The 24,258-nt window shown below is 35.8% G+C and overlaps 1 protein-coding gene across 2 annotated transcripts in view; it reads left to right on the forward strand.

The window, feature by feature from the left end:
• The window catches only part of INPP4B (inositol polyphosphate-4-phosphatase, type II, 105kDa), a 501,991-nt gene that overhangs the window by 255,993 nt on the left and 221,740 nt on the right, over positions 1 to 24,258 (forward strand). For both annotated transcript variants that reach the window (XM_011970320.1, XM_011970321.1), the window contains 2 exons: positions 4,835 to 4,946; positions 14,991 to 15,063. In XM_011970320.1, coding sequence (XP_011825710.1) covers positions 4,835 to 4,946; positions 14,991 to 15,063 — 185 coding nt within the window. The remainder of the gene's footprint in view (positions 1 to 4,834; positions 4,947 to 14,990; positions 15,064 to 24,258) is intronic.

Raw genomic sequence — 24,258 nt, forward strand, 5'->3', positions numbered from 1 at the left:
TGTCTGAAGGTGAGCCTATACTGAAAAAAGAGCAGAAAACTAATAAACCCTAGAGTATAAGCTATTAATATTAAACAATACTGAAAAGCTTTTACTGTTAATTTGAAAGCATTATATGGCTTCTAACATTTGTGAATTTCAGCCAGAATAGAGGTGTTTAGTTATACGTACTTAAATATAAATCAAATTTATGTGAGCCCTATGTAAATCCAGCACTGCTGTATAATTGTATTCACCAGAAAGATCATCAGGGTGCAGTCACTCACTCAGTGAATCTGTTTGTTTACTTATGGCCCTTGTTTATTTTTATGTTTGGGTGAGATTTCCATCTCTGGTTACATGTCTAGATGGTTTAAATGCAGGGCATGTCTCACAGCTGAAGATTCCTGTGCATAGTACCAGAACTACTTTATATTCACAAAGACTGACAGTGCTAATGATGGTTTGTCCCTGGATGTTTACAGAGTCATTTATTGGTTTGTATCTCTGTGGCATTTCCAAAATTGAGAAGTTATTTACATTTTGCTGTTTAACACTTCTGGAGGTGTTTTTCTTTTTTCTTTTTTTCCCTTTATTAATGATGGCAGAATAGGTGAGAAAGAAGTTTAGAAAAAAGTATCATTAAATTGTCCTTTCTTAGAAGACTGTTTAACATTCCCTTTCCTTTAGTCTTCTAAAAATATTTATGTGTTCCAGCATGTGAGATTGAATATTTCATTAGGAAATATTAGGGGAGTCATTTTAAAGGCAGATTTTAAAGAACCTTAATTACCAATATATTATATATGCTGAAAACCTAGGTAAGAAGGGAGTGTAGATTTGTGTTGCTGAAATTTTCCCCATCTTTGTCTTCCATATCTTTTTATTGTGGTTAAATATTTAAGTCTATCTTCTGAGGGAAAGAGAAACTTGACATTGTGATTGAAATATCGCAGCAGCCATGAACTGCTTATCTTTTACTTCTCTCTTTTTGCTTTCTGCATTAAACAGTGGTAATGACCTGGCAATACACGGTCTGAAATGACATGGTTTTTTTCCTTAAGTAGATTGAGATATTGATTACTGCAGCCCCATCTTACTGCTACCTGAATTGCTAGGAAAGGTAAGAGTATGAAGATCACTTCTGTTTTGGGTTCAATCAAATTTGTATCCTTGTAAACATACCAAGATCCAATGTCATAATTGCTATATACATTGTATGACCTATATAATATGATATTATAAGAAAAGCTAGCTCTTTTTTAATTTGGTTATAAGGGCTAAGTCACTTTCCAGATTTGGCATGCATTTGGTTTGTCTGGCAGAAAGTGGAATGGGAAGGTGTAGAGTGAGGAAGAGAGGCTAGAATTGATCTGAGATTTTTGCTGAGTCCATATCAATCTGTGATGCCCTATGATGAAATCACAGGAGTGATTAGAGCATGGGGTCTGAGTGCTAATAGTATGGAACAGCTTTTAGAGACCAACTCTTTGTTTTGCAGTAGTGGAAACAAATCCAGAGAACTGAAGTGATGTGTTAGTGGATGAGTTGGAAGCAGAACCTGGATTTCTTGATTCCTAGCACAGAACTCTCTTTAATATATCTTCTATGCAGATGTGATAAATTTCCGTAAGATAAAATTCAGTAGAATTTTGGTGATGAATAATGATTAAGCTGTTATTACTAGCCTTTCCAACTTGAAAGGTGATAAATTGAAAGCATAATTTAGCATTTAAGAATGTTTTTCCTAAATCTTTAAGTCATCTTTGAAAAAATCTTTGGAAACATGAAATAGATATTTCATTTGTGACTCTCCTAATTGACAAGAAGTGTGGATATCTGTATTCTTTGTATGGTAAATTATAACGGAATAAATAGGGAATGGCTTCTACATTTTACATTCTAGTTCAGTGACAGGGTGAACCACATTTTGGATGTCTTGGGTTTAGTTCTTTGGTTTATAACCTGAATTTACCATTCTGTTTTTTCCGCAAGGTTCAATTGAGGAAACATGCTTTAGGGCATGCAAAAAAGCTGCCCATTCAAAATGGTTTTGGGGGAAAAATTATGCTAGAATTTTATAGTGTCACTAGATTGATTGTTCCTTGCTTTGATTCTACCCAGGCACTAAGTGAAAGCCTATAGAAGATAAGGAAACATAGGAAACCCAAAAAGAAGGAAAATCATTGAAAAAGTAGCTAAATGCTTTAAGAAAGAGAAGATAGAGCTGTAGTTCCCAAGTTTGCTCCCATAGTTCATTGATTATTCATCTACTTTAGTATTTTTGACTGATTCACTTGCACTGTAATTAGTAAATTTGTCTTCTCTGCACTACTAGGAATGTAAACATCAGAACATCCTCTTATTACAAAGTCTTTGTATCCCCAGTGAGCATTTAATCACTGTTGAGATGCATATGCCATGAGATCCTATAGCCTTTTACTATAGTCGCAGATATCGGTTTCAGTAAAATTTCTTGAGAGCATCAAATTAAATATAATTTAATACATTAATAACAGTAGCAATTCTGTTTTTGCTGCTAGTGCTATTGTTCCAATACTACTATTAAGATGACGGGGTGGAAGTGGCAATTATCTTGTGTAAGACATTGTGTTGAGCACTTTACATTAATCATCTCCCATAATTTAATTTTAAAACAAGACTATTGTTATCTCCATTTTACAAATGAGAAAATCAAACATATCAAACATTCATGTGGGTAAATGACTTGCCCAAAGTCACACAGCTAGCAGATAACTCAAACTCTTGAGTTCACACTTTTAACCAATATGACATATACGATTTATTACACAACCCTTCTGTTTCTTTTCAAAAAAAAATCTGCAAATATCTACAAAATTAATTTTTAAGTAGTACCCATGAAGGTCCTTATTATATGCTTTATTTAACTACTAAGTACTGAAAAATTATACAGAAACATGCTTCACCATGACTTATCACAAATTATTATGTCATATTCAAATGAGAATATGACACACTGGAAAAATGATATAACGAATTATTTAAAGCCATCCCAGAATTAGAGTTAATATAGTTTTCTTCACAGATCATATTGTCACCTGTCTACACATCTTCTTTGTGATACATACTTGCTTTCTATATTAATTTCAAACAACTGAGTCAACATTATAATTTCCACTGATTTAAAAATCACCAAGAAGCATTTCACTTCATATTTTAGTAAAAAATCTATTTAACAATAAATCACTGTTATTTTTCTGTTTTAGTTTTCTTTATTTTATTGCACCATGACATTAGCTGTGTACATGCTATCAGATATTTTCTCTTTTAATTTTCTTAAAAAACCTAATTCAAAAGTTGTGTTTTAATTTGTACCTTATCTAGTAGTAGAGTCAGTTTTTCTTTTCACTTAATTTATTCATTATTTTAATTAGCATTTTGGTAAACTACTCATAGGAATGCCCCTTCTCCTTTCTGAGACTTTTAATAAAAAAGAAGCAGTATTTAGAAGGAATTAGTTAAAAGAAAGGTAACATTGGTGTTCGGCTAAAAGTTGAAAACAAATTTCATGAAAGATGTGACTGATGAAGAAAATGAGACATCACATGACTATTCAGTCAATTCTACTCAAATAGAAGTTACAGCAACACATCATATCTATGAGGTGACTTGCTACCTATTTTCACAACAGGCTCAAGGGAAAAATATAATTATATGTTGCAGTGTTTCCATGGTATAATGGCACTATTTATTCTGTAATTTTTCTTGCTCAGAAAAGGAAACTAGAGAATCTTAAAGTGTGGCTCTTAAACTTATCTTAGCTTTCATTATTATTGCTAAACATAAAATTTTTATGCTGCTAAAAATAATGATGGTGAAAATCTTATATTATTATCATTGAGTATAAAAGAGTTGTTGATGACTTGGAGAAGATAGAAATTTGAAATTGCCACTTCTTTACCTTGGAAGGGTCTTTCCATCTTTTTGAGTCTCAATTTCTTTATCTGAAAAGGTAAAGAGTTGTACTAAATGACCTTTGGGTTATGTTCTGCTTTACATGTTCTTATGTTTGCTAGGAGAGAATCTTTTTTACTTAGTAGCAGATAAAGAAAAATGTTAGAGAAAAGGCGCAAAGTCAGATTTTGTAGCCAATAGCCCAGTCATAGAGGAAGATAAGAATATTTATACTCTTTTCTATTTTACTTGGCCACAGTTTCTGTGATAGGCATATATGTATCTCATGCAGTTAGTATAGATGGGCTGTAGTTTATGCTGTTTTAGATTTGATGGTTCCAAATAGGGTATTGATCTATGACACAATGTTCTTTCCTTGAGGGTACCTCTGAGAACATTTAGGAGGTTTCATCTTCCTAGTTACTTTTTGACCGTCTGTACTCTTACCTCACACATTCATGAATAATTTTAATTTCAAATTTAAAACAACATGCTGTAGCTCACGCCTGTAATCCCAGCACTTTGGGAGGCCTAGGCAGGTGGATCACCTGAGGTTGGGAGTTTGACACCTGAAGAATACAAAATTAGCCAAGCGTGTAATGGCACATGCCTGTAATCCCAGCTACTCGGGAGGCTGAGGCAGAAGAATCACTTGAATCCAGGAGGCAAAGGTTGCGGTGAGCTGAGATCATGCCATTACACTCCAGCTTGGGCAACAAGAGTGGAACTCGGTCTCAAAAACAAAACAAAACAAAACAAAAAACACCTACCCTATTAACATGTTTTGCTGTGTTTTATGCAGATTTTGTCTTGTAAGTAAATAACAATGCTAGTGGTTTTCAGAAACAAATGTGTTTGGGATATTTTTGGGGAAGAGAGAAGCTTCTTACCTTTCCATTTTGTGTATTTTTTGTTGCAGAACTTCAGATGGTGGCAAAGTGGTTGGCACCATAGAAGTCAGTGTCGTGAAGATGGGGGAGATTGAGGATGAGGAAGCCGACCACATCACCACAGATGTACAGGGACAAAAGGTAGGATCTCAGTCCGCTCATTGTACAAATTAAGTTAAAAATGATCAGCTTTGCCAGGTGCCTGTCTCACCAACATCTCTGTGAGGTTTGAAATCTCATTATCAAAACCTAAATGAGACAACAATTCTGAAATTGGAATACAATGTGTGTGTTTCAGCCTCTGACTCAGAGGGCCCATTTGTTTGGAACTATGCAAAGCAATGCTCCATTCAGAAGCACCTTCCTCTTCCCTGCCAGCTCCCTGGTTGACACTGCCTCTTCTCAGTTGGAACAAAAGTATTGATCATTGTCACATTTTACCACACTTAACTCTATGTGAGATGCCAGAAGATTCTGGGAGGGCTATTACCCAAAATAACTTGTTCTCTACTCCCAAAACCCTCTTTGGAAAGATATGCAATTTTAATTTGTATTTCACCTTTATGTGAAGGAGGGCAGATTTAACAAGAACTTTGTGCCTTATGAAATGGAGGAGAGAGAAGCAGGAAATAGTATTCACTGAAGGAACAGCTCTGGAGGAGGGACAATGGCAACTGAAGGAGAAGCTGCTTCCTGAAACACAGAATAAAGGCCTGATGCATATAAACATGCGTCCAGGATTCTGTCTTTTTTTCTGTTCCTTTTCACTAAGGCAGAGAAACTCTACATAAATACTAGCCTAAATTTCTTTCTTAGGAATGCAATCGCCTGTTTTATTGAGACCACTGAAGCACATGTGGTAGACTTAGAAACTGCTAGTAGTTTCTTTTAGGAAAATGAATTTTATACACTATAATTTCTACCTTTTAATAACGGAGCATTTAAAAAATCATTTTAATAAACAATCATTGTATATACTTATGGGGAACAATGTGATGTTTTGATATATATTTACATTATGGAATGATTAATCAGGTTAACAAATCTATCACGTCACATACTTATTTTGTGTGTGTGGTAAAAATATTTAAAATTTCTTCTTGTAGCAATTTTGGAATCTACAATGGACTATTATATAGTGACCATTCTGCTCAATAGCTCACTGAAGCTTATTCCTCCTGGCTAATGGAAACTTGTACCCTTTGATGAGTACCTCCCATTTCCCTGAACTTTCCCTTCCCCAGCTTCTGGTAACCATCATTCTGCCCTTTACTTCTGTGAATTTGACTCATGTAGATTCCACAAATGTAAGCCAAAAAAAAAAAAAAAAAATGACCGAGGCAGGTCTCAATTAATTTACATGTTTATGTTACCAAGGTTGAGGCTGCACCTGGGAAAAAGCACAAATTAGAGGAGCATCTGTGACCCCTGCCTTTTCCAAAGAGGGTTTTGAGGACTCCGATATGTAAAAGAGAAAGAGTAAGCAGGAGGGGAAGAAGAGAGAAAAAGACAGGGGGGAGGGTAGGCAATGAGGTAAGTGGTCACACAGTGAGGCTTTCATTAGTGCTCAGTGAATCTACATTTTATATGTGAAAGGGAGAAGAGGAATAGTCAATTATGCATTCCTCTAATATTCAGTAAATCTACATTTTACTTAAAATAAAAGAAGTCAATTGTGTGTTTGTCTCAGAGTGGGCCGAGGGATGATTTTCTAGTCTTGTCCTTGTCCCCTCTCTGTGGAAATATAAGCTGTTAATTTACATTGTTAGGGTGAGAGTCAACAAAACTCTGTATTAAGGCTATTTTATAGGGGGGATATATATTCTGAAAGAGTTGGGACCCACAGGGAATTGTGAGCAATTTGTGAATGAGGGCATCTGGGGAGAGATGTGGCCTTCTATCATCGCAGCTATCTGTTCGTCAGGGGTAAAAAACAAAGGCAGTTTTTTGTGTGTTTCAGTTCCCAATCTTAACTTTCCTTGCGACATAGTGAGTTTGGGGTCCCAAGAATCTGTTTTACTTCTCAACATATAAATGAGATGATACAGTATTTGTCTTGTCCCTGGCATAGTTCATTTAGCATAATACCATCCAGGTTTATCCATGTTGTCACTAATGACAGGACTTTCCCCCTTTTCAAAGTTGAATAGTTTTTTTATTGTGGGTATATACCACATTTCCTTTTTCCATTCATCTGATGATGGACACTGAGATTGCTTCCACATCTTAGTTATTGTGAATAACGTTGCAGTGAACATGCGTGCAGATACCTCTTTGGCATATTGATTTCAGTTTCTTTGGAGTACCCAGAGTGGGATTGCTGGGTTTTATGGTAGTTCTATTTTTAGTTTTGTGAGGAGCCTCTGTGTTGATTTCCATAATGGTTGTATTAATTTACATTCTCAACAGTACATAAGGGTTCCCTTTACTTCACACCCTCACCAGTACTTATCTCTCATCATTTTATTTTATTTTATTATTTATTTATTTATTTTGAGACAGAGTCTTGCTCTGTCACCCAGGCTGGAGTGCAGTGGCGCAATCTCGGCTCACTGCAAGCTCTGCCTCCCGGGTTCATGCCATTCTTCTGCCTCAGCCTCCCGACTAGCTGGGACTACAGGCACCCACCACCATGCCCAGCTAATTTTTTGTATTTTTAATAGAGACAGGGTTTCACCGTGTTAACCAGGATGATCTCGATCTCCTGACCTTGTGATCCACCTGCCTCAGCCTCCCAAAGTGCTGGGATTACAGGTGTGAGCCTCTGTACCTGGCCTCCCTCATCATTTTGATAATAGCTATTGTGACATGTGTGCAATAGTATCTCATTATAGTTTTAATTTGCATTTTCCTGGTAATCAGTGATGATGAGCATTTTTTAATATATCTGTTAGCCATTTGTATGTCTTCTTTTGCGAGTGTTTTTTAGGTCCTTTGCCCATTTTTTATTGGGTTGTTTTCTTGCTATTGAGTTGAGTTTCTTATATATTTTGAATATTAGCTCCTTATCAGATGTATGGTTTGCAAATGTTTTATCCCAGTCTGTGAGTTGTTTCTTTATTGTTTCCTTTGCTGTGCAGAAGCTTTTTAGTTTGATACAATGCCATTTGTTTATTTTTGCTTTTGTTCCCGTGCTTTTGGGGTCATGTCACAGAAATCTCGCCCAGACCACTGTCATTGAGTATTTTTAAATGTTTTCTTCCTAGTGCTTTTATAATTTTAGGGCTTATTTTTCAGTCTTTAACTCATTTTGAGTTGATTTTTGTGCATGAGCATGGCATGAGAAAAGGGTCCAATTTTATTTTTCTGCATGTGGACATCTAGTGTCCGCAACACAATTTGTTAAAGAGATTGCCCTTTCTTCATTCTGTGTTCTTGGTGCCTTCGTTGAAAATGAATTGACCATATATGTGTGGATTTATTCCTAGACTTTCTGCCCTGTTCCATTGGTCAATGTGTCTGTTTTTATGCCAGTAACATGCCATTTTGATTATGATAGCTTTGCTTTATAGTAGATTTTGAAGTCAGCTGACATGATTCCTTCAGTTTTGTTCTTTTTATTCAAGATAACTTTGACTCTTCCAACCCTTTTGTGGTTTCTTAAGAATTCTAGAATTTTTAACATTTATTTTCATGAAAAAATGACATTGGAATTTTGATAGGGATTCATTTAATCTGTATATTGCTTTGGGTAGTATAGACATTTTAACAGTATTAATTCTTCCAATCCATGAGCATGGGATACTTTTCTATGTATCTGTGTTATCTATAATTTTTTTCATTAATGTTTTATAGTTTTCAGTATACAGATCTTCCAAATCCTTGGTTAAATTTACTTTTAAGTATTTTTTTTAATGTGAATAGGATTGATTTCTTAATTTCTTTTTCAAATAGTTTGTTGTCAGTGTAAAGAAACACTACTGATTTTTGTGAGTTGATTGTGTATCCTTCAACTTTACTGAATTTATCAGTTTTAACTGACTTTTTTTTTTGTGGTTGTGTCATTAGGGTTTTCTACATAAAAGATTGCATTATTAGCAAACAAAAACAATTTCCCCTCTTCCTTTCCTATTTGGATACCTTTTATTTCTTTTTCTTGTCTGATTGTTCTAGCCAGAATTTTCAGTATAACATTGAATAGAAGTGGTGAGAATGGACATCTTTGTTCTTGATTGCATTAAAAAAAAAAAAAAGGCCCATTGTGACTTACTTTCTGGGTTAGTGTCTCTTATCTTGGAGCATGTTTGATTTTTCTTACCCAGGAAACTGTTGCATGGGAGATGGTGTTTATCCATCACTTAGCAAATTATTAACTTTACAAAAATACCAAAGATTTTCTTTCAAAAATGTTTTGTCTTTTTCCTGGAATAGGCTAGGGTCTTCTCTGCTACCCTAAATCTTGTTCTTCTCTTTTATCCTCCCCTCTCCTTGGAATATATTCCCACATTATAAAAATATTTTAAGAAGGCCCAAGGTTTAAATCAGGTAATTTACTAATATCAGGGCTGTGGTAGTTTTGGAGCAGACTTTCTTGGGTACGTATTCAAAACCCTGTCTTAGATCTGGGTCCCTTCATTCCATCCTTGTTTGTTTTGTAGATCTGTATAAGACTCGTCTTTGTCACTATCACATGAACACTTGCATCATGCTCAAGGAAGGAGGATTCGGAAGCTAAACTAGGGACACAGAGCAGAAACAGGCAGATAATCATGCCTAGACCTGTAACTGTGTACCAGGAAACCAGTAGCAGAAACACTTCCCATTTCAAAGTAGAGCTCCTTTCTCTGATTCTGAATATATCACCAGCCACTTTTCTACTTTCCTCAAAACTAGCACACCCTTTGACTCCAGACTATGTCACTACAGTATAAGGTAGTGCAAAGTGAATTATACTCTTTTCATAAATGGAGAACTTGATACCTAGAAATATGCCCCCACCCAAATCCTACATAGTATTTCTGGCTTAGGGACGTGAACTTAAAAAAGACTTAGCTGTTTCAGAAATAGAAGGTGGCAGTGGCAGTACACACCGTGTGTGAGTCATAAGCTGACTAAAATGGTAAACACATCAAACATTTTGGCATCAGCTCTGCCCTGTCTGGATTATTTGTAAACCTTGAGCTTTTTGCAATTTTTTAATAAAGTAACTATAAACTCTCCTGGCAATCTTTAAGAATATCAATGTTTGAGACATATAGTAAGGCCCAACATGCATGATATTTATTGTGTAAATAACTTTATATCAGCATTTTTAAAAATGTGATTAGAATCACCTAGAGTGTTTTTTAGAACTACAAATGCATGGACCATTGTACATCTGTTAAACAAAAATCCATAGAAAATCAATTAATTTTATCTGTTACTAATGGTGATTTAAGACCTGAATGACTGTCATTATGGAAAGAGAAAGTAACTGAAATAGAAGTTATTTGTAAAATAACATTGCTCACATTGGTTTGCATGAGCTAGGGACAAAGGAATGAAACTTCTATTAGCACCATAGTCATGTGTCATAAAAGTGATACATGTTATCTAATGCAGACGTAAATAAAAGAGCGATACTGATATTGTTCAGCTTGGGCTGTCATGACAAAATACCATAAACTGTATGGTTTAAACAACAAGAATTTATTTTCTTACAGTTCTGGAAGCTAGGAAGTCCCAGATCAAGGTGCCAGCCTGTTCAGTTCCTGGTGAGGGCTCTTTACTTGGCTTGCAGGTGGCTGCCTTCTTGCTACCTTCTCAGATGGTCTATCTTCTGTGTGAAAGCAGGAAGGGGAAGTGGGGGGAGGGAGGGAGGGAGAGAGAGAGGAAAGGAGAAAGGAAGGGAGAGAGGGAGAGATAGCGTTTTGGTATCTTCTCCTTTTTTTCTAAGAATACCAGTCCTGTAGTATTAAGGCCCCATCTTTATGACCTCTTTTAATCTTAGTTACCTCCATAATATAGGCCTTTATCTCCAAATATGGTCACATTGGAGGCTGGGGCTTCAACATATGAACTTTGGAAGACACAGTTCAGTCCATAATAGTACCTTTATATAAAATACTACATTTTAATCTTGAGTGTTAAATTCCAGAGCATGGAATAAAATATAAGTGAAAATCCAAACTCTTTCTTCTCACATACGTTTGCTTTCTTTTTCTTACTTGTTTCCATTAATCGTATTATGAATACATATTTATTATCAAGGGAAGATTGCTCAGAGGGTCATTTACCATATTAGATTGTTTCAAACTTTAGTATATGCACGTATAGAAATAGAAGATAAAGCATTAAAACCACATAGTAGTAGAAAGAAAAAATTACAAAAGAAAAACTAAAATTGTCTTTTTTCACAACTAATATAGTAGATGAATGTTGCATTATGTATCCAAAATATTTTTTCTTTTATTGGAGTAATCTTTGACTCCTTTCTGCCACTCATAAACTCACAGTTAATATGTCAGCAAATCCTGTTGACTGCACCTTTTAAATGAAATCAGAATTTAGCAACTTTTGGCCCTTTCACTGCTGCCAATGTTGTCTGTCACCTGGATGTTTACAGTAATGACTTAAAAGTCTCCCTGATTTTTTCCTTTTCTCTCCCTATCTGCCACCACATGTCACTACATCAGTCTGTCTTCAACAGAGCAACCAAGTGATCCTATTTAAATGTAACTTAGGACATGTCTTTCTCCCACAGCTTCTCGACTCTCTGAAAGTATAAACTCAAAGCTCTTCAGTGACCAAACACAGTCTTACAAGAGTCTCCCTGTCCCACCCCTGGCAACTTTATTACTTCTTTGACCTCCTCCCCAACTTCTCTTTTTTGCTCACTACGGTTCAGTCACATTGAGGAAGACCTTGTTGTTCCTGAACATTTCGGGTACATTGCCAACTCAAAGTCCCTGCACTTTGTTTTTCCACCTACCTTTGAAGTGTTTTCCCCAGGTAATTTTGTGGTTCACTTATTTCCTTCTGGTCTTTATGCAGAAGTGTCAGCTCCTCACTGAAGCCTTTCCTGCAACCCTATCTAAGATTGCAGTGTCTACCCCAAAGCTTTCTATCTCCTTTCTCTGCATTATTTTTTATTTTTGTCATTAGTACTTGTCATTGTTCAATGTCATATATATATGACTAATTTATCTCATTTGTGGTCTATTTTCCTCACTAGTATTAACCTTCATGAGACAAAACTGTCTATTTTCATTCCCTCCTTCATCCCCAGTGCCTGAAACAGTCTAACTCAGAAATAAATGAATAAATGAAGTCAACTTTACTTTAAAGAAGTAAGGAAGTAAAGCTAAAAATTATCCTATAGCAGAGACAATATGTGACTGCATATAACTCCATGCCAATTGGTGGATCAATAAATAAGACGGCATGTAGTAAAGAGTGTAGGATTGTGGAAGAAAAAGAAAGAAACTTACAGAACAACTTTTGAAGTAGTCAAAGACAATACTATTAGAGAAAGGATAAGTAGGAACCAAATAATAAAATCAGGTGAAAAATGAGAAAACCCAATAAGTAACAGCCAAAAGGATTGATTGAGACAGGAAAAGTCTTCCCATTGAGCACGGCCCTTCTTTGCCTGCAGCAGAGATGATCAGCTTCCTGTCAGGATTGAAGCGTTATTAGGAGCATCCTCCAGTGAGGCACGGGAGCAGCTTAGTTTAGTTCAGCCCCTGCCTTGTCTCTCCTGTTAGTTTAAGATCTGTGTTGTATTGGAATGTAGCATAGCACTAGTGACCAAAGGGATTGTGATTTCTACAAAAGGAAAGAAAATGTCTTACTTATTTATGATACCAGCAAAAATAGTATAAGTGGAGTATTAATACATCCCCTTATGAAAACCTTCTGCTTTTCTCAGGCCATCTTGCTCCTGTTATTTGAAGTACTGTTTTCATTGTAGTTTATCAGCAGTGCTCAGAGGAAAGGTGGAGTCTTTGAGTGGCTAAGGACCAGTCTCAGAAGGTCTTATCCCCTTATTTCCTCCAAATGTAAAATTGAAAGTATTATAACCAGCCTTACCTTATAGAGAATATTTGTAGGCAAATAATCATCATTCATTTATCAAAAATATCACCTACTAAGTTCTAAGCATTCTACTAATTTCTGGAGATTCAGCAATGAACCAGAGAGATACAGATGGTACCTTCAGGGGAAGTAAACAATTAAAATAACAGGTAATAAATTACTGACTGGTGCTATATGCTGTACAGAAAAAAAGGGTGAAAGGAACAGGTGGTGCTTAGGCATGGTTGTTTATACTAGATGTTGGTTACGGAACGATTCACTGATAATGTGATGTTTGAGCTGAAACTTTCAGGAAATAAGGGAGTGAGATGGGGATATATGGCAGGAATACAAATTCTAGGTAGCATGAATAGCAAGAGCAAAGGCCCCGAGGTGGCAGCATGCTTGTTGTGTTGAAAGAGCAGCAAATAGGCCAGTGTGACTGGAGCTCAGGGGTCGAGGAGAAGTGATTGGAATTGTATGCTGAGATTCATGGGGTGGGGAGAAACAGATCATGTACTCCGCTGTAAGCCATAAGACTCTGAGCTAAATAAGTATCTATTATTTATTATAGCGTAGAACACTGATATGATGAATATAATGTTGGTGAAAAATTATTTTAACAGCCCTGTATATGCTAAAAGAATTAAAGGAAATATTGAAAATAGGAGAAATTAAAATTTTATGTATTTCTAGTATCATTGAACATCATTCTAGTGATTTAGGAAGTGCATTTCCAAACTTGCTGTGGATTAGAGGAAGTGCACCTCTGACTTCTGGGTGGTCAGAAATGTGATTTAGAGAACATCAAATTTTAAGAGCTATTTTCAGTCATTCGTTCTTTCAGTCGACTAGGACCTCAATAAAAAAAATTATGAAACCATTTTTTGTACCCCAACAAAAAATTTACTGAGTAATGTGATGAATGTTGATTGTGGAATAAGAAGTAGACTCTAAGAAAACAGAAAGTAACATTTAAATCAGTGTTTTGAATTCTTTGTCTTCTTCCTCAAAATGTTTGAGGAATGTAAACATTCCATTGTTAAAAGTGACCTTAGTGTCTATGATTCTCAATGAGGGCCAGTGCCTGGGGAAGGAGAGGTGGAGGGAGACAGAACAGTGGGGAAATAGCTCAAGCAAGGCTGATAGAACCTTGGAGAAGCTTGTCTGAGCCCTCAGAGCCCCTTGAGCAGAGCCATGCAAAACTTACAGAAGGATGGTTGGTTTCCTCAGACTTTGTCACCAAAAGAACTTTCTGCAATTTTCGTGTGTATGTTTGCTTTGTTATGTTTGCATTTACTTGTTTATATGGGGTATATTTGCTGTGAAAATTCACTCTCCTCTTTCCCTGTCCCCACCTGCATGTTTTTTCTAAAGATAAAAGGAAACTCATTTGAAGACACAAATGCTAGAGCCTGCCTATGTGAAAACAGATCTTGTCCAACTCCTGGGGCCAGAAGAATTTTGTTTCCTCTTTCCATTGCAGTTTCATAGGAAGCTGAGGGAGAGTACCACATTTAATGAGGAATTGTCTGGGACATTCTCTCCCATCACGGTTCATTCACTAGGAACATGTCCACGTGCTCTTCTGTATCTCTTCTTTCTTTCTGTTGAGAAATTGACATTACTGTAAAGGTCAGGAGCTTAATCAGTTCATTATGGATTCCACAGATCAGCTTATTTATAAATGATCCTCATACTTTTTGAGCAAGTGTTTGCATTGTTTTGCTGGAGACAAAATAATCTTTTGCCCTGTATAACTAGTGGTTTCAACATATTTTGTCTTTTATTTAAAGTTGCAATTACTTAAACTCTAGACAATAATTTGCTTTCTGTTGATCTGAAATTAGCTCAGGTGAAAGAAATACAAAATGATTCAGCTTGTCAAATATGATTTACTGTGCTAGGAACATATCTCTAGCATGTTGGGAGTAATCATTTTTCTCTTCTTAATTTTTTCCCTGAGTAGCCTCTATCATTATTTAATATAAGCATATTACATATACATTTAAGTAAATCACAAGTTAAATACTCTTCGTAGTAAAGATAAAACTAGAAATAGTTTTTTAAAAGTATTTTATTCAAGACTTTTTGGAACTGTGTACATAGCCTTATGTTTTGCAAAGAAAATAAAAGAATATCATTTCTTATTTTGATTATTTTCCAATTTTTTTTTACATTTTTTCCTAGTGTGCCCTGGTATGTGAATGTACAGCCCCAGAAAGTGTGAGCGGAAAAGATAACTTACCTTTTTTGAATTCAGGTATGTAACTCAGTTTTAAATACTTACGTTAGTTTCATGTGAAAATGAATTTTAATTTTATATAAAATCAACACTGAACCAACATTCTCACAGTTGTTTGTGAAACTTAGTAAATACACTGGGAAATCATGAGGGACTAGCAGAATGAGGGAAGATCGTACAATTCCACAGGAAAGATAAATGTGCTAGCTATATGGCAAAACAGATGTGATCGGCCAGGCGTGGTGGCTTACGTCCCTAGTCCCATCACTTTGGGAGGCCGAGGCAGGCGGATCACGAGGTCAACAGATTGAGACCATCCTGGCTAACATGGTGAAATCCTGTCTCTACTAAAAATACCAAAAATTAGCTGGGCGCGGTGGTGCGTGCCTGCAGTCCCAGCAATTCTGGAGGTTGAGGCAGGAGAATTGCTTGAACCCGAGAGGCAGAGGTTGCAGGGAGCCGAGATCGCACCACTGTGCTTCAGCCTGGAGACAGAGCGATACTCCGTCTCAAAAAACAAACAAACAAAAAACAAATATGATCATGTGCTGCATAATGACATTTGGTCAATGACAACTACATATATGACAGTGGTCTTATAAGATTATAACACAGCTAAAATATTTCTATCGCCTAGTGACATCTTGGTGATCCTGATCTTGTGTGGGCTTAGGTTAATGTGTGTGTTTTTGTCTTAGTTTTTAACATAAAAAATTAAAAAGTAATAAAATAGAATAAAATAAAAAGTTATAGAATAAGGAAGAAAGAAAAAATACTTTTGTACAACTGTACAATGTATTTGTGTTTTCAGCTAAATGTTATTATGAAAGTGTCAAAAAGTTAAGAAAATTTAAAAGTTTATAAAGTAAAAAAGTTATAGTAATCCTAGGTTAATTTATTATTGAAGAAAGAAAAGATTTTTAAAATGTTGTAGCCTACGTGTACACTGTTTATCAAGTCAACGGTAGAGTATAGTAATGTTCTAGGTCTTCACATTCACCCACCACACACTCACTGACTCATCCAGAGCAACTTCTAGCACTGCAGACTTCATTAATGACAAGTACCCTTTACAGGTATACCATTTTTAATCTTTTATACCATATTTTTACTGTATCTTTTCAATGTTTAGATATGTTTAGGTACATAAATACTTAACATTATGGTACAGTTACCTAAAGTTTTACACACAGTAACATACTATACAGATTGTAACCTAGGAGCAATAGGCTATGTAGTAGGCTCTACCGCCTAGGTATTTGTAAGTGTATCCTGTGGCCTTTGCACTATGATGAAATTGCCTAATGGCTAATTTCTCAGAAAATATCTCCCTGTTAAACTATACATGACTGTAAATTTCTTTTAGCTATTGGATCATGTACTATCCCAAACAAGAAACACTAGAACACAGTGTGAAGCTCTTGTTTAGTTTGACTTCCTAATTATGTAACTCATAAAGTTGTTAAAACAATAGATATATGGATTCAGTAGGAAAAATTAATAATCACATTTGTACATTCTTGGGTGTATATGTGTGTATTGCTTTATTCACAGTAATATGTTTGCATTTTAACAAGGTATTAGACTATATATTAAATGTATTTATGAATAAAATTGAGACATATAGTACAGTTAAAATATATGTGATATGAATATGTAAAATTATGGAACCAATTTTTAAATGATAATGTAAATTAAATGACCGTTAGTAAATAATGACTACTGTAGTGACAGACAATATGCTAATATCTTATATACCTTGTCTTAGATAATCCTCTGACATGTGCTATGAGGAAGGTACTATCATTATCCATATTTCACAAATGAGGAAGTCTTCAAGATAACCTATGCAGTAAACAATGGGTCCAGAATTTAAACCCACTTTGATTCCAAGGCCTTTGCTCAAGGCTGTGGTATTACTAAGAAGGCATTAATCAACAAATTGGTGTCACAGTAAAATACCTCACTCTTTTTTCTAGCCCTGCCGTGTTGTACATTTTAGCAGTGACATAGATAGCATGATAATCAGGTTAATGAATAATACAGAACATCAACAGCTTACAAATACATAACCCCTAAATTGTTAGCAGTTTTCTCTTGCAGGAGGCAGCTAACAATAGGGAATGGGGAAGGAGAGGCATCCCTTTGGCTCTGTTTATACACACAGATAAATAAAATGCAATTTAATTGAGAAATATGTTTCAAAACATCAAGTCCACTTTCACAGAATGAAGAATTAACCCAAGGAAGAACAGGTGTTTCTCAACCTACAGCCAAATGAAATGGGATTTTTCTTAGTTTTTATGAAAGATATAATACTGTGGGGTATGTACTAAATAGTGTTTTGAAGGGTCTACCCAGAAAGCTATTAATAAATCAACCATACATGCTAAAAAACACCTGAGTTATTAGTGTTCTTAAAATATTTAAAGTATTATCAAAGGGTCCTTCTCACATTTGTTTTTCACCTGAAAGTTGGCTAAACCTTTAGTTCTTTTTAATATGTTCACAAACCATAATTTATTTCTTTCATTAAATGTTAATTTTAAAAAATAAATTTGAGTGGGATATTAAGTTCATGTTAAATACAGCTTGATTCAGGTTATCATCGAAACCATCTATACTATAAGACACATTTTAGTGATTGACTTATGTGAACCCTCTAACTTTTTTATACACACAAAAAGAAGTGGCATTTTGTGATACTTATTGGTTAAGTATAAATTTCAAGGAGAAAGAGAAACATTACTTTAAAATCAAACAAACATATTGCTTATGGAAGAAGAGACAGAGAGATCATATTGAAAAATAGATCATTACTTCTCCATAGCTGTGCCATAAATTCTGTAAGGCATAAGTCTTGGAAGCCATACTAATTCTTCCAGACTACCAGGGTATTTGTTTGTTACAGATAAACTGTAATATGACAAAAGCTACTGACATAAAATTGATGGGAGCAGCTGCATTCTGCAATTTAAATATACTTTGTGGAGTGAAAGATGATTAATTATTGCTTTTCTCCTTTCATGGAGGTGACAGTTTGGTGGTGACAGTCCACTTAGTTCTGAAGATAATTCTAAATGTCTTTAGTCCAGTCAACCTGGAGGACCACTCAGAACCTAGGATATTTGTCACAGATATTTTCTTGGAGTCATCTTATATTAGGAGAAGATGAGACTAAATGAAAATCAAATGTTATAAAGACTGGATTTTTAAAAACCTTATAAAAAGACAACTAAGTGCTATTCATAAAATGTTTCTGTTCAAAATATAAAGGTGCATCGTGCAGATATAAAATATGTATATGTATGACTTTAATCTTTTGTTCTATTTATTTATCTAAACTCAGCAACTCTGGAATTAATCCATTCTATACTCATGTGGTATTTCTTTAATCTGTGGGCAAAGTAATCTATTGACATTCTTCTCAAGTCTTTGTATTAATGTCTTAAATGGATTTTTCAAGTCTCCAGTGAGTTATGAAGTACTTACTGAGTGGGAGAGAATGTCATATCTTATATCAGTTCCTCACTATTCTATTTACATCTCTAGAGATTTTGGTATAAATCAGGAAGTTCACTTATCTGTTGTAGAACTAAGAAGGAAAACACTTTCCCCAAAGTCTTCACCCTTTTCATGCCCTTGCAAATTGAATGTGGATGTTGGGAATATGGGGAATTTACGGTGGAAGGAGAGAGAGAATAAGGAACAGGTGGGGCAGAATTTACAATTCCATAAGAAAGATATATAAGTACCTTAATTACATGGGAATACAAACAAGGCACACACTAGAAGACACAGTATGTAATAGACATGTGAAGGTCTTACTTAGTTTGACTTTCTAACTATATAACTGATAAAATTAAGTTGTTAAAAAGTAGACTTATCTCTAATTATTTGCTTATTTAAATAAAATAGTACTAAGAAAACTTTAAATTATTTTCTGTGGGAGGTGGAGTGGAAAGGGGAGTAGGGGAAATGAGTTTTGACTGTATAGAAGGGGAGATGGTAGGTCTTTCACACAGTCATGGAGTTTGGTGCCTAAGTCACACTAACTGAGGTACCTTGTCTGCAGCACAGCAATAATAATTGCTGTATTGATACAAGAACACTGGATGGGCTGACAGAAGAAATGGTTTTAAAGCCTAAGTTTTTGAACCAGCAGTTTGGTCCTGAAAGACAGTTCAGCTTCTTTTCCTTTCAATTATTTTTAAATGACCAAATTAACCTAAACAGTTTTTTACTTCCTTTTTGGCTCCCAAATGTTTGAAGCTGATGTAGCATAGGTTAGCGTTTACATTGTTCTCCTTTTGAGAAACACTTAATGAAAGTATTCATTTTCATCAGTTTTATATGGAGGAATATTTGGCATTTATAGTTTTCTTTCTCAGGGGTTACTATTTACAGTTAAAAAGTCTGACCAGTGATAGAACATTTAAAAAAGTGTTTTAAACACAATTCTCTGTAAATTCCTTAATTCTCTCTTTTTTTTTTGGGTAAAATTATTATATAATTCTACAGAGTACTTCAGCCCATGGACCCTAAAATTCCCATGCCAAATCTAAGAATCTAGTAGACCCTGTCACAAAGTTTCCCATTCTGGTCTCATTTACAGTGAGCTCCCTGTCTCAGCAAGCATTAGATCTGATACAGTATTTTTGTATATGTAACAGCCATGATTTCCATGACTGTGGGAGTTAGAATCCAAACAAAAATGAGGAAACTGTGCTGCTATTAGTCATAAATATGCGCAGTTCGCCTTCCTATGTGGAGAACTTACTGGTATTTGTATTTCTTGCTTCACAGCTTTGATTCTTTTTCACCAAATAGGGTTAAATCACCTATTATTGTTGTTTTGAAGAAGATACTAGATTGTAAGCTACTTAAGAGGAAGGAACATTACTTTTTTATTTGCAGTCTATATCATTTTATGTTAACAAGCTCTGGGCACTTAAACATTATAAATTGAATTCTTCATTATTTAGCATGTACCCTCTCCCATTGGTCTAGAAATCTCCAATCAGTTAGAATTTGGTGAATAATTTATTGGTTAAAAAAAATCGTTATAAGGAATAAAAATTTCTAGCCCTGCTGAATGTGCCGCTGAGATTTCAAGAGAACCAAGCAAGAGAGTTGATTTCCCCACATGGCCCTTTAAAGAATGGTGACTTCTAAACCTAAACACACACACGCGCACACACACACACACACACACACACACAGAAAGTGAGAGAGAAATCCCAGCACTTTGGGAGGCAGAGGTGGGCAGATCACCTGAGGTCAGAAGTTCAAGACCAGTCTGGCCAACGCGGTGAAACCCCGTCTGTACTAAAAATACAAAAAATTAGCTGGGTGTGGTAGTGGGCACCTATAATCTCAGCTACTCAGGAGGCTGAAGCAGGAGAATTGCTTGAAAACCCAAGAGGTGGGGTTTGCAGTGAACCAAGATCATGCCGTTGGACTCCAGCCTGGGCAACAAGAGCAAAACTCCATCTCAAAAAAATAAAATAAAACAAAATAAAATAAGATAAAATAAAATAAAATAGAGAGAAACACAGAGACAGAGAGCTAGAGACAGAGAGAGGGAAAGGAACGGGAGGAAAGGGTGCTTTTCTTTCTTAAATCTCATGGGGAAAAAGCTTCAAAAATTGATAGTCTTGGAGTCTGGATATAAATGCAATCCGTTCACTGATACCCACTTAAAGGGAAAAATGCCCAGAGCTAACCTGATCTTGGGATGGGGGTGGTCAGCAGTCAGTGTGGCATCATTCTGGTGATGTACAATATAAACATATCCTGGGAGTGGAAGGTGCCTAGAGCAGATGGGAGCACAGGAGGCTGGAGGGCAGGTGCAGGAGGTGTGATGCCTTCTTTCCCTCCGGAGAACACAGAGATTCTTCCATACAAGAATACAATAATGCTTGTTAAATGGTAAACAACAGGTGTGTCTTATCTGAATTTATGCTTCAGATAACAGAAAACTCAATTATTATTTTTTCTTTGAGAAAGATGTTCAAATGTAATTATTTAGGTTTGGAATAAAATAATTTACTACTTTCCTTAAGTCTCATTAAAAATTTTGTACTGCCTCTAACTAAAGGAGAGTGAAACGCCAAAAAAACCCTCCCCAAAATCAATGAATCCAGGAGCTGTTTTTTTGAAAAGATTAACAAATAGATGGACCACTAGCCAGACTAATAAAGAACAAAAGAGAGAATAATCAAATAGACACAATAAAAATGATAAAAGGGAGATCACCACTGATCCCACAGAAATACAAACTACCATCAGAGAATACTGTAAATACCTCTATGCAAATAAACTAGAAAATCTAGAAGAAATGGATAAATACCTGGGCACATACACCCTCCCAAGACTAAACCAGAAAGGTTGAATCCCTGAATAGACCAATAACAAGTTTTGAAATTCAGGCAGTAATTAGTAGCCTACCAACCAAAAAAAGACCAGGATTAGACTGATTCATAGCCAAATTCTACCAGAGGTACAAAGAGGAGCTGATACCATTCCTTCTGAAACTATTCTAAACAATAGAAAAAGAGGGAATCCTCCCTAACTCATTTTATGAGGCCAACATCATCCTGATACAAAAACCTGGCAGAGACACAACAAAAAAAGAAAATTTCAGGCCAATATCCCTGATGAACATCCATGCGAAATTCCTCCATAAAATGCTGGCAAACTGAATCCAGCAGCACATCAAAAAGCTTATCCACCACAGTCAAGTCGGCTTCATCCCTGGGATGCAAGTCTGGTTCAACATATGCAAATCAATAAACATAATCCATTACATAAACAGAACCAATGACAAAACCACATGATTATCACAATAGATGCAGAAAAGGCCTTCAATAAAATTCACCCCTTCATGCTAAAAACTCTCAATAAAGTAGGTATTGATGGAATGTATTTCAAAATAATAAGAGCTATTTATGACAAACCCACAGTCAATATCATACTGAATGTGCAAAAGCTGGAAGCATTCCCTTTGAAAACCAGCACAAGTCAAGGATGCCTTCTCTCACTACTCTTATTCAACATAGTATTGGAATTTCTGGCCAGGACAATCAGGCAAGAGAAAGAAATAAAGGGTGTTCAAATAGGAAGAGAGGAAGTCGAATTATCTCTGTTTGCAGATTACATGATGATATATTTAGAAAGCCCCATCGTCTTAGCCCAAAATCTCCTTAAGCTGATAAGCAACTTCAGCAAAGTCTCAGAATACAAAATCAATGTGCAAAAATCACAAGCATTCCTATACACCAATAATAGACAGAGAGTCAAATCATGAGTGATTCACAAATCACTCCTATTCACAATTGCTACAAAGAGAATAAATACCTAGGAATACAACTTACAAGGGATATGAAGGACCTCTGGAAGGAGAACTACAAACCACTGTTGAGAGGAAATAACAAATGATACAAACAAATGGAAAAACATTCTATGTTCATGAATAGGAAGAATTAATATCATGAAAGTGGCTATACTGCCCAAAGTAATTTGTAGATTCAATGCTATCCCCATCAAGTTACCATTGACTTTCTTCACAGAAATAGAAAAAACTACTTTAAATTTCATATGGAACAACAAAAAAATAGCCCATATAGCAAAAGCAATCCTAAGCTAAAAGAACAAAGCTGGAGGATCACATTACCTGACTTCAAACTATAAGGCTACAGTAATCAAAATAGCATGGTACCGGTATCAAAACAGACACACATACACAAACACACACACACACACACACACATTGGAATAGAACAGAGGCCTCAGAAATAATGCCACACGTGTGGAACCATCTGATCTTTGACAAACCTGACACAAACAAGCAAAGAGGAGCAGGTATCATTCCTTCTGAAATGATTCCAAACAATAGAAAAAGAGGAACTCCTCCATAACTCATTTTATGAGGCCAGCATCATCCTGATACAAAAACCTGGCAGAGACACAACAAAAAAAGAAAATTTCAGGCCAATATCCCTGATGAACATCGATGAAAAAATCCTCAGTAAAATACTGGCAATGGGGCAAGGATTCCCTATTTAATAAATGGTGTTGGAAAAACTGGCTAGCCACATGTAGAAAACTGAAACTGGACCTTTTCCTTACAATTTATTCAAAAATTAACTCAAGATGAATTAAAGACTTAAACATAAGACCTAAAACCATAAAAACCCTGGAAGAAAATCTAGGCAATACCATTCAGGACATAGGCATGGACAAAGACTTCATGACCAAAACACCAAAAACAGTGACAACCAAAGCCAAAATTGACAAATGGGATCCAATTAAATTAAAGAACTTCTGCACACAAAAGAAACTATCATCAGAGTGAACAGGCAACCTAAAGAATGGGAGACAATTTTTGCAATTTATTCATCTGACAAAGGGCTAATATCCAGAATCTACAAGGAACTTAAGCAAATTTGCAAGAAAAAAAACCCATCCGAAAGTGGGTGAAGGATATGAACAGACACTTCTGAAAAGAAGACATTTATGTGGCCCACAGACATATGATCCAGCAATCCCATTACTGAGTATATATCCAAAGAATTATAAATCATTCTACTATAAAGACACATGCACGTGTATGTTTATTGTAGCACTGTTCACAATAGCAAAGATTTGGAATCAACCCAAATGCCAATCAGTGATAGACTGGATAAAGAAAATGTGGGCTGGGTGCGGTGGCTCACACCTGTAATCCTAGCACTATGGGAGGCGAAGGCAGGTGGATCACAAGGTCAGGAGATCGAGACCATCCTGGCTAACACAGTGAAACACTGTCTCTACTAAGAATACAACAACAACAAAAAAATTAGCCAGGCATGGTGGTGGGCTCCTGTAGTCCCAGCTACTTGGGAGACTGAGGCGTGAACCCAATAGGCAGAGCTTGCAGTGAGCTGAGATTGCACCACTGCACTCCAGACTAGGAGAGAGAGTGAGACTCCATCTCAAAAAAAAAAAAAAAAGTGAGGGAGGATATATACACCATGGAATACTATGCAGCCATAAAAAAGGATGAGTTAATGTCCTTTGCAGGGACATAGATGAAACTGGAAACTATCATTCTCAGCAAACTAACACAGGAACGGAAAACCAAACACCACATGTTCTCACTCATAAGTGGGAGTTGAACAATGAGAACACATGGACACAGGGAGGGGAACATCACACACTGGGACCTGTTGG

Source organism: Mandrillus leucophaeus, unplaced genomic scaffold (assembly GCF_000951045.1).
Source record: "Mandrillus leucophaeus isolate KB7577 unplaced genomic scaffold, Mleu.le_1.0 Scaffold943, whole genome shotgun sequence".
In the NCBI taxonomy this organism is placed as follows: Eukaryota; Metazoa; Chordata; class Mammalia; order Primates; family Cercopithecidae; genus Mandrillus; species Mandrillus leucophaeus.